General features: G+C 41.5%; 1 protein-coding gene across 1 annotated transcript in view; it reads right to left on the bottom strand.

The window, feature by feature from the left end:
* The window catches only part of LOC117562892 (cytoplasmic dynein 1 intermediate chain 1), a 55,816-nt gene that overhangs the window by 9,034 nt on the left and 34,559 nt on the right, over positions 1-12,223 (bottom strand). Inside the window, 5 exon segments of the mRNA XM_034240843.1 lie at positions 3,996-4,140; positions 4,756-4,889; positions 5,157-5,237; positions 5,239-5,271; positions 6,776-6,922. Of these exon segments, the coding sequence (XP_034096734.1) occupies positions 3,996-4,140; positions 4,756-4,889; positions 5,157-5,237; positions 5,239-5,271; positions 6,776-6,922 (540 nt within the window).

Raw genomic sequence — 12,223 nt, forward strand, 5'->3', positions numbered from 1 at the left:
AGTATTTAATAATGTTGTATCAGATAAGTTAGGTTTGTGTTTACCAAGTTATTTTACAGCAATTTATATATTTCATATTTTATTTTCTTTATGTCTTTTTGTTATTTTGTAAACCCTACAAGAGATAATGCAAGTCATTGTAAATGCAGGTAAAAGGCATTATATAACTTCCATTATTTTGTTTTAGAAAAAAACAATAAAAAAAGTAAGAAAATAAAGAAAAATAAAAAAATCTCACATAACCTCTTTACTCAACTGCTTAAAGGATTTTGATCTTGTGTGAATTAAAGATTGGTGGATCAGTTAAATACAGTACATATTGGAATATGGCTTAAGACAAGTGTGTGTGTGTGTGTGTGTGTGTGTGTGTGTGTGTGTGTGTGTGTGTGTGTGTGTGTGTGTGTGTGTGTGTGTGTGTGTGTGTGTGTGCCCATCTCTCAGAGCGGCTGTTAGGATTCCAGAGGCTCACAGACTGCATTCCTGACAGGTAGAGAGGGAGACAGGTTGGCTGGAGGAGCAGAAAGAGGAATGCAGTCTCTCGCCCACTCTCCTCCTCCTCTCAATCCTTCTCTCTCTCCATCACCTTTACCCTCTCGCTCCACAGTTGTTCTGAAATGCTGTGAGACCGGCAGACAGATAGCGACGCACTCTCACACAAACACAAACAAACAGTCCAGCCAATTTCAAGCTTCGATTGAACCTGTTTTCCAGCCGGCGGGTGACAGCGGAGGTCATTTTTCTCTATCTCGCAGTGTCAGCGTTCGATCAGACGTTCCTGTTTATGTTCTCACTCTTTTTATCCCCTCCTGGTTTTAGTCTCACACTCTTTTACCCATCCTTGGGCTCCACATCATCAAATAACCTAAAACGTCATTTCATTTTGATAATCTGGCTGAATTAAGCCCCAAATGCCATGTCACACCTTCTTTTTGAAGTAGGTGCTTCTGGTCTTACAGATGAATGCAGTCCTCTTATTCAAAATGTAAACTACTATTTTACCAAAGTCCATAATCTACCTATTTTAAATAAGGTGATTTGGGTAAATAATCTGCAGCAACAAGTCTTAAAACTAATCTTTAAATGGGACTTAATCCGCGTGGCGCCGCACGTGAAGTCACTGGTTGTCATTATCTCTCCTGCCGAGGAGCTCAGGAGCTTCCAGCCGTTTGAACTGGAACAGCAGCGCCGGGTACTGAGAGCTGACATCACAGTGTCACATTTAAGAGTGGATTGGTGCAATTTAAGATAAGTTAAGCATTGAATCAGAATCAGAATACCTCTATTCGTCCCACAGAGGGGACATTTGCATTTATACATTAGATATTGTTGTAAAAACATATACGTCAGCCTGCGTCGTCTGATGTTGCCTTCAAAAATATTAGTAAATATAATATAATATAAATAAGTCCCACGGAAATTATAGAACCTTTAACTTAACTTTAATAAATAGCTTTTCCTCCAGAGCCATACGACAACTGAATACAACAAACATTAAAGTAGCAATACAACGCATACAGTTACAGAAAAACTGCTCCTCAAGTCATGAACACATATTTATTTCATGCACTGCCTTTTTTTTCATTGTGCAATAAAGGAATTCCAATCTTTCTAACTTTTCAGGTCTGCAATCAACATTTTAGCGTTTGTGGTCTCAAAATGAAAAGTGAGTCTTATTGAAAACCTTCCATCAACTGACTTTCCAGAGGTTTCCAAACCATCTCCATCTAACTTCCCTGCTTCCATCCAATGGCTGTATGACAAACGTTGAAACACTAGCTTGATAGCTTAGCACTAGCTTTAGTAACTACAAAATAATAACGCCAAGAAATCCTTAACTTAAACTCAAACAGTCTTAATTTCATCACACAGACATCGCCTGAACCGCCTGTTCCTTTAATGAACTTCTTAAGAGGGGAAAAGAGGAACGATTATGCTCCAGTCACTTAGTGCAGGCTGGTTCTGGGGTCAAGAGAGCAACGGGGTTCAAGTTATGCACAATCATGAACACACTCCCAGCTGTCGGTGTGTCTCACACTCCGGCCCACTCCAAATGCTTTCACTAACCACAATATTTGCACCGCCGAGTGTGAAAACATCGGCAGACTTCTGTGCGAGACCCTCTCTGAACTGCGAGGGCAAACGTCAATGCAGAGAAGAGAATTCACTGCGAATGTGTGTGTGTGTTACAACAGTTGGGTTGAAGGCAAACCTCAGGAGATTTTAGGTAAGCAAAGGCGGCTTGCTTAGGTGCATGAGAGGCATGTGTGGTGTGTCTATATTTGGGCACACACACACACATTCACAAACACAGGTATTTTTCCTGCCCACACACAAATATGGGTTATGTGGGATGAGAGACAGACACACATTCCTGCGGTGCCCCTCAAAGGAAAGGGAATTCCCAAATCCTGAAAAATAACAAACTCTTCTGATGAAAATCCGCAGACATTTTTTTAATACGCATCACGGGACCCTTCGCACAAGACTTATGGACGAGCTGCATGCGAACAGCAGCTAAGATTCATCAGAGTGTTTAACTGCCTGTCACAGCGAGCATGAGGCTGTAACTGGATCTTGCATAAAGCTGAAGGCATTATGCAAGATGCATTATGTATTTTCCTCACATTGAAAAGGTCTCTCTTTGATTTGGCTGTTTGCTGTCTGACGCCCTGCTCGTGTTGGTCCCCGTGTCCTTCAGCGTTAGCGTCACCCTCACTATTAACCATGACCACTTTTTCTCTTTTTTGTCATCCTGGCACTTTTCCCCTAACTTCATTCTGCTGATCTCTCACTATTTACTGTTCTTCCTTCCTTCTTCCATCACCTTTACAAAGTTGTGGTATCTTGCTATTTGATGACCTTTGATGATCTGTAGCCTGCTGCCTCTTGACCTCTCCTGTCACATTTCCATTTGTATTCCTGGACTTTATGCCATCGTATGTGTGTGCAATCAATTTAAACAAAACTTGTTGCATTTTTCAACATCTTAATTTCTTTTTTATTCTCACAATAAGTATCTTATCTTATTATCCTCATGTTTTTTTCTCTTGTGCGGTATCTAAGACGTATCTGGGCAGACTACTCTGCGTCCCACCTGCACCACTCTTTGGATGTTTTAATGAACAAATATAAAATACGATACTCTTCTAACTCCCTGAGGTGCACAATGTTTAAGACCTAAGGAAACCAGCCAATATGATAAGAAGTGTCAAAGAATAATGTATAGAACAATAATCAATAGCTATAAATAAATCAAATGAATGAGGTTAAAATGTTGATACTAGAAAACTAAATCTATTTTTTTTTTTAGACATGCCTTTTCAAACATAATTAATATCTGTGTTATGACCTAATTTATTTTTCCTAAAGTAACAATTGTACTATTGTTAGTAAGCAGGCAGGAGGTTCTTCCCTAAGTTAGCATTACAAGCAAACCTTTAGTATTTATGTTGTATTGTCGGTACATTTGTTCTGTACACTTTATAAAACCGCAGCACTGCACTACTAGATCTTACTGAAGGTGGGTAGCAGATTTCCTGGCAGTCAGATACATATACACAAAGTTTGAAAATGATTTGTTCAGTCAAAGTATCAAAATCGAAACAATATCAATACTTACTTAATGTCATACTTAACCATAATTGTGTCTCTTTTGAATAAGTATCAGTATCCCTACACCCAGTAACTCACACACGAGTAAAAGGAGACAGACAGAAATTCAAAAAAAGTTGCTCACCTACAGTACTTAGCTAACTCCCCTGTCTCACTAGCTCTCTGTCACACACACATTTCCTCTCTCTTGAAATCACCTCACACACACACACACACACACACACACACACACACACACACACACACACACACACACACACACACACACACACACACACACACACACACACACACACACACACACACACACACACACACACACACACACACACACCACACACACACACACACACACACACACACACACACACACACACACACACCTTGGTGCTCCAGAGTTTGACGGTCCAGTCGAAGGAGGATGTGATGAAGAGATGTGAGAAGTCGACGGTGCCCACTGCGCTGTGGCAGCTGACGCCCGTCACCGGCCCCTGGTGGCCCTCGAACATCTCACAGATCCCCGCTTTGCTGCGGGAGGACGACACGAGCGAGCACGTCACCACACTATTCAGCCCTGCAGTGCACTGTTTCTATTTGATTTGTATTACTTACACTATTTTAACTATTTTGTATTCTGTTTTATTATGTTGCACCGTTGCAGGAGCCTGTGACCTAAGATTTGCATTGACAGATCTACACTGTAGCTGACAATAAAAGCCTTGAATCTTGAATCAGTGTTTTAGGTGTGTAAACTTTAATAAATAAAAATCCGTAAAATGGTTTGTGTCCTACTGAAAAAGGCACAGTAGGGGAACCTTTATTAAAACTGAAACAAATACCAATAAATTAAACTCTTTAATATATGGGATTATCATCAATTACAATTATATACAACAAGTCTGATATATATTGTAATTTTTAGACATTTTCATGAATTTTTTTTTGTATATTTTTGGCCAAAATATGTTTACGACAATGTTACAATTCTATATTGTACAGGTGACAAAAAAGACATCAACGTCAGCCCAAACATACAAAAGTGAGCCAGCAAAGATGTGTGACGATTTCTTCGCTTTTGTGTGTGTGTGTGTGTATGTGTGTGTGGGTGTGTGTGTGGGTGTGTGTGTGTGTGTGTGCACCAACCTGCCATGCCTGGATGCAGTGTACACAGTGCCCTCCTCACTCCCGACCACATAGTTGTTAACGTCTCCCGTGGGGAACGCCATGCCTGTCACCGCCACAGGTTTGGATTTATTGTACACCAGTTCCATGGTCTCCTAACACACACACACACACACACACACACACACACACACACACACACACACACACACACACACACACACACCACACACACACACACCACAACACACAAATGTCAGTCTGTTCTGTATACAAATATCAATACTGTCATCACCTTCTGTACTTTAACTTTTTAATGACAAAATACATGATGATTTGTATTGCATATTATACGTGTATTTTTTTTTTATTATTCTGCATTTTAACAAATCATTGTAATGTGTTGGGAGTGTGTTGTGCACCTGTGGCTGGGAGAGCATATCCAGACTCCAGGAGCACATCCTGCCGTCTGTAGACACAGTGATCAGGTTGTTGGCATTTTGGGGTACCGACCACGTTCACGCAGTACACTGGGTGCTACACACACACCACACACACACACACACACACAACACACACACACCACACACACACACACACACACACATACACACACACACACACACACACACACCACCACACCCACACACACCCACACACACACAACACACAACACACACATCACACCACACACACACCAACACACACACACACACACACACACACACACACACACACACACACACACACACACGAGAGATAACGACACAGGCACATCAATAAGATGGGTTGGGTTATTCAGTACACTTGCACAATAGAACAATATTAAATGTATCTCGTAACATTTCAACTGAAATATGAAAACAACAGTTCCCATTAAAATGCTTCTTATTCTCCTGGATATTGTGATCACAATCATACTAACTGTTGTGGTTTTTAAATGTGTCTTAATAATGAACTAGAATTGGATAAGACGTTCTATTAAATATTTCTGCACATTCATTCAGTTGCACTTCAAATATTTGGTTCATTTCTAACAGCAGTAGGCATTTAGGGACATAACATAATAATTTGATACGCTAATATTAATACAATTAGGTTTTAAACACAGTCCTGTAATGATAATGTAATTGTACCCTTAAACACATGACATCATTAGACATTCTGCACAGATGCGGTAGGCTCCCATGCCAGTGTGCAGTCGCTCCTTACGACAGGAGTGTGTGAAACCATTATGTCATTACTGGCCAGTAATTGACTTGTGTACTGGGCAGCACAAAGAGCCCTTTCAGCAATCAGCTCCCTGTTAGCAGGCTGGAGTCACTGACTGGAGTACGAGAGCAGGACCTCATTGTTGGAATTATAAACATACAGCGTGTGTGTGTGTGTGTGTGTGTGTGTGTCTACAGGACTGCTGTAGCTGTGATTATAAACGAACCGCATGTTAACATATTTCTAGTGTATATTCAGTAATTTGTCGTCTGGGGTCAATGAGTTCAATGAAGCTCCTTAACTGAGCTGTCTGTTTAGCTTTGTCTAGAATTGGACTAGTTAAGTGTGTGTGTGTGTGTGTGTGTGTGTGTGTGTGTGTGTGTGTGTGTGTGTGTGTGTGTGTGTGTGTGTGTGTGTGTGTGTGTGTGTGTGTGTCTATTGTTAAAATAATCAGTCTTGAAAATGCAGGACTATTATGTAAAAAATTTATTTCTGCATTAATGAGATATAAATGAATATCTATACATTAGGGTTTTATGTTGGGTTTTAATATTTCCTTTGCCTCTGAATTGTTCCTATTGTATACTTTTTCATTCATGTTTGAATTAAGTACAACAGGGAGCTTTTCTCATTTAGTTCCCAGCTTATTTTTACCAGTGCTACAATTAATAATAATTGTTATCATTGATTGAAACTTCATCTTTATTCATCATAGATTCCCCGGGTCTTTAAAAACATGAATTAGTTCGGCCCGCAGTCCAAAATATACATAAACATCGATACCTTAATATATTCAAATGTGTTTTGAGCCACAGTTTGTTTGTCTTACAGTGTGAGCAGCAGCAGACAGAGGGGTCCTCTGGACGGGGGTCCGGCGGTGACTGCGGTTGTCCCACAGGACGATCTGTCCCGAGTAAGTCCCCCCCACCACCAGGTTGGGATGAAACTTGGCAAAGCCCACAGATACTACAGGAGACTGAGAGGGGATGAGATATGAGATTATTCTGGTGTGAGGTCATCTTACAGGAACATTTGTGATACTGAAGGAGAGAATAGAAATGGTTTGATGAGATGAAATGTGGAGATAAAACTGCACAGTGAGAAAAGAGCAAAAATAAAGAAAGATATGAAGCGTGACACGAGACCAAGCGTGAGTAAGAATGAGTGATCAAGGCATCGTGATGGGTGGCGCACATGGGGAGATAGACGCAGAGGGAGATGATGAGTTTGGCTTTGGTGAGGGTCCGCTGAGGAGAGGAGAGAGGGGTGACGCTGGGGCGGAGACCAGACAAAGAGGGGAATTGTAGTCCTCTTTTCCCCAGCCGTTTCACATTACAGCATCAAAACCCCAGCAGCCACTGGAGCGCTCACTGTAGCCTCCATCATGACAAGCGCACCCTTGAACCCCCTCCCTCCCCGATGCCGTGTTTATTGAGTCTTGGTTCCTCTTCAGTGCCCGTCCCAGATGGGCTTCTGCGTACGGTGGCTAGCCTCCCCTGACCCAGAGCCACTGAAGCATCAGTGCTGCGGAGTTATGAGAAAATGTTTCAGCATCGAATCGCTGCAGGAGGGTAAGTGGTGTTATGCATTAACAAATGCGTCCCTCCATCCTTCCATCTAGCATGTTCCCGTTGAGAGGAATCATAATTTACAGGCGAGACGGGGCCAAGAGAGCACTAAACAAGAAGCTCACAGACAAGCATCCTAATTACAAACAGTGAAACTATGAACAACATGACGGGTGGATTTCGCAAAAACATTGTTGCCCAATAGGGTCATAGAGTTTGTCAGAAGAACGGGTGATGACAGTTTTAAAGTTCCAGAAAACGGTACGTAACGATTTTGTGTTCGAAGAGCTGCTCTAAAATGGGCTTTAGAGGCAAGGCTTGTCATTACTTATCAGAATCCTAACAAATAAATCACTCTATTCACAAGGCAATGTTGGCATTGTTTCAAATAGTGGGTGGCCTGAAGCCTGATGATATACTCATTTGTATTGGTTGGTTATTGGATATTAATATGATTTTACGAAATCAGTTAAAAGGATAGTCTAAATATTTGATAAACTATAGCCACGGGCTCAAGTAACAATTAGTATAAATGTCTAGGAGCTGCATATGTAGATTATGAAAAAAGTAACACTAAAACAGTACTCCATTTTGAATTTTTGATATTGTTACGCGGACATTTAGCTCTTTTTCAGCAAATATTTTGGCAGACACGGCTGTGTGGCAATTTGAAATCAAATCGAAGTGATGTCTTTGTGTTTCTTTTTATATTAACTAAATAAACGCTATAAAAGTAGTTTTAAGAAAACAATTAGGGCTCACATGAATCCACCTTTACATCAAATACATGCCTCACGCAGAAGGCATTGATGTGCCAACATGCAATGAGGTCATGGCACTTTTGGAAAGCAGAAGTTACTATATAGGTAGGGAATCTTAAAATTGGACTTCATGTTAAAGGAAAAGCCAAACATTTGTTTTATTTTCTTTTTTCGTTCCTTTCCCTCACGCTCTCTCCGGCCACCACACCATGTGCGGAGCCGCCAACTCCAAACCCCAGTTCCTTTTGAAAAGAGACTGGAAAACAAACCCGAGGGAAAGAAAACACTGCACTCTCTTTCTCTTTTTTGTTTCTTCTGAGGAGTCACGGCTTCCAGACGAATGGCTCGGGAGACGCTTCAGATGTCAAGGCTCAAAATAAACTGAACTTTGTGGTAAAGAATAAAGTCGCTCCTCCGCCGGCGAGGAGGAACTCTCTGAAATGTTTATTTACACGGCCGGGAAAAAGGAATTTAGATTTATTAGCATGTATTACCGCACACAAGATGGCCATAAGCTATTAATTAGATTTTAGAATTTGCTCTGATTTATTCCTTTTGCTAAATCATAAAAGATTCATTAAAATAATGTCTAAAACATATATCTGTCCCATGAACATAGAAGCCATTGAAAAGCAATTTGTGTACCATTGTCACTCAAATAATCTGATTTTTTTTTTTTACAAAATGCCTCTAAGGAATACTAAAAATCCCCAAAGTATTGAAAACTTTTCAACAGTAAAGCTACTTCACTTCAAATGTCAGGACGACAGCTCTCATACTCAAATACACTTGGGTGAGTCTGCCTTCACCCGGATCACTTTGATATCCAGGAGTTCTGGGATGACCTTTACACTCTGTGGTCGTCAGACAGGCTGCTGTCTGAGGTCTGCCCCCCGCCCCCAGTCAGACTCCATGAGTGGGCTAATGAACCCGAGACCCTCCTTCTCCATCATCTCTGTGCACAAACACACACATCCACTAACTAGCTTCATACACACACATGGCTGCAACACCACAACTATTTATCAGGCTTCATAAAGTAGGGGGAGATATTTAGCCTCAGGCAGATATAAGGGCGCAGAAAAACAATATCTAAATAGTTGAAGGATAATAACAGGCTAGTAACTAACATCTCTAAAGCGAGGATAGTTGTTTCTCTTGTTTCCAGTCTTCATGCTAATCTAAGCTAATTGGGTTAACATTTCCCAGAAAGGTCAAACTGTTTCTTTAACTACTTTCCCTCCACAATCCCTTTCTCTACGAAGCCTTATTTCCATGCCTACAGAGATTTAACAAAAACACAAGACTGTCATAAAAGTCAGTCATTACACATTCCAGATTTGTACATCAAATATATGAATACATTTATCTTTAAACTCGCTACAGAGACCTTCCTCTATTTGATCTATTCAGGAAAGATTAATATGACAACATGTTTAAGTATTAACATAATTAAAGACTCAAATCCACAAGCATACAGACACAAATAGAAAACATCCCCGCTTTGTGATTCTTCCAGCCGTTATCACGCTAAATAAACGTCTCTACTCCACATAAGTATTGACAAAGAGAAGCTAAATTAAATCAAGAGCCTCCTCTATTTACTCCATATGTTAGTTTAACTCCTAAGCCCTATCAGTGTCCCCATCTTAAGAGGAAAAGTCCTGACTAAACTCTGAATCCACTCTTTGAGAAACCACACGTTATGCCATCATTCCCCTCATGTACTGTACGGCTTAGTGAAAGAGCTACTGACAATTAGCCCGGCTTTGTCCCGGTGCACTTAGAGGCGCGTGCCAGCAGCAACATAAAAGCGCTTTTCTCTAAATGCTTCTAATCGTGTGTCACATCGGCACATATGTTTTGTAGCGTTATGCCTTTTAAACGTACTGTATGTCATTTGGTGCTGAAATAAGATCAATTTGTCCCGCGCTATAAGGACGTTTACGATGTAAGCGCATTGGGGAATTGGTTGACACTCTAAAGCGGATTCTCAATTGAAATGTCGTGTAGGAAATTAATGACTGAGTTTAGAGCTGAACTATGGAGCTCCTAGTTATGATGGATTTGTTTACTGTATTTTCATTCCTAAACATTTGCCATCAATGACTCAAACACTTTTGCATCAATTAGAGACATGTCACTGTGGAAACATAACTCTGTCATCGATGTGTGAAGCTAATATTCCAAATTAAATACAAAAAGGTTTGACATTTTAGATCAGCACAAAGACTGGAAACAGGAAGCTGGACTGGACTAATTATTGGACTGTAGCGAGTCATGTTTGAGTTTTAGATATGATGTTATCATGGACAGAGCCGCCTTGCTGTTTACCGGTCTCCAAACTTTCTGTAAAACGGGGTTAACCTGTTATAACTATTCCACAGACTTAAATGTTATCAATCTTCTCATCTAACTTTTCGAATAAGCATTTCTTCCCATATTAAACCTTTCCTTTAAATCAAATGCAGCCACACTCCTCCCATCCCCCCGCAGCTTCTCTTCATTTTAGATCACTTTGGACGTATGAGTCGCATGAGCACCACATCTGTCTAAATAACACCTCAACAACTCTCGTGTCGGCGATGCTCCCGCTATGATTGCATCTCCATATCAGCGCTTGTTACGGAGCCTGACATTTCATTTCCAAAAGGCAGAGTGGCTCTGTGGCTGGTTCTCCTCTCCCATGCAGCGCGGGTCAGACACCTGCCAGGTCATCTCCTGCCAGCGCAGACCGAGAGGATGTGGGGAGTGACAGCTCCCGGAAGAAAAAGCAGCGGAGAGAGTCACTTCGGTGTATTTGGCCTCGGATGAATTGTGGAAGTTTTACAGGGCGACACTCTGGCAGTCAGAACAGTGGGTTACATTTCTTTCCTCAGGCAGGATCTGCTGAGTGTTTATGTGTGTGTATGGGGAGAAACTCACATACACAAAGTATCATCTACCATATCTCACACAGGCTCGCAAGGCTAAGTGCTTCTGGCAGCCCTTATTATATTGATGGGAAGTGTTCTGTAGAGGATAATACACACATGGTAGGCCCTGGTGAAAGATGGCACCCAGCAAGGGATTAGGGGGGTACGAAGGAATGACAGAGAGAGAAAGAAAGCTGGAGAGAGACGAACACTCCCTCCTTTGTTGCTTCTTTCGATCTTTCACATTTCCTCGGGCAACAAACTGTTCCTTGAGTCGGCTCGGGACGGCAGAAATAAAGCGAGAGTGAGAAGAAAGAGAGAGGCGGGGGGGGGGGGGGGGGGGGTGATCGGGCATGGCAGACAGTATATCCTCCCAAAAGTAGATCCACGCTCCATCCTTTCCCCCCTCCTGCCTCCCCCCCTTTGCTCACCACACTCATCTGTTTTCCACTCAGCCTTATCAGGACCAGATGGATCTGACTGTCTTCCCTCGCATCCCCGCTCCTCAACCTCCCGACCACCTTTCTCCTCCCTTTCTCCCCCTGGCTTCGCTCGTTTATGACACCCCACGGATTTTGTCACTCTGTGGTTTCTGGCAAAGAGAGAGAAATACCGAGCAGAGTCTCAATTTCACCCTGCAAAGAATGAGGAGCGAAAGCATGAGGAAGAGGCTCTGGGAGCAACAACAGGCCTGTCTCTGCCTCCAAGGGCTCCTATCTCTTTATTTCATATATTTAGTTTGTTGGGCTCATATCTTTTTCTTTTGCCTGTTAGTTGCTTTAATGATGGTTGCGTGTTTGACTCAACCATCACTGCTGTATTCTATTCTGATATTGAAAACAGTTCTTCCTCAGGTCTGTTTTCCAAACACATTTATATCTATTGCAATATTACCACAGAATGTAAAACGGGGCAAATTGAGCATTCTTAAACTTTGAATTCCTTTTGAAAACTTACTCTAGTTGAAAAACTGGGTATAATTTGCTATTTGTCAATATTGTGGCCAAAAGTCGACAGTTTCCATACCGATATT

Source organism: Gymnodraco acuticeps, unplaced genomic scaffold (assembly GCF_902827175.1).
Source record: "Gymnodraco acuticeps unplaced genomic scaffold, fGymAcu1.1, whole genome shotgun sequence".
Classification (NCBI taxonomy): Eukaryota; Metazoa; Chordata; class Actinopteri; order Perciformes; family Bathydraconidae; genus Gymnodraco; species Gymnodraco acuticeps.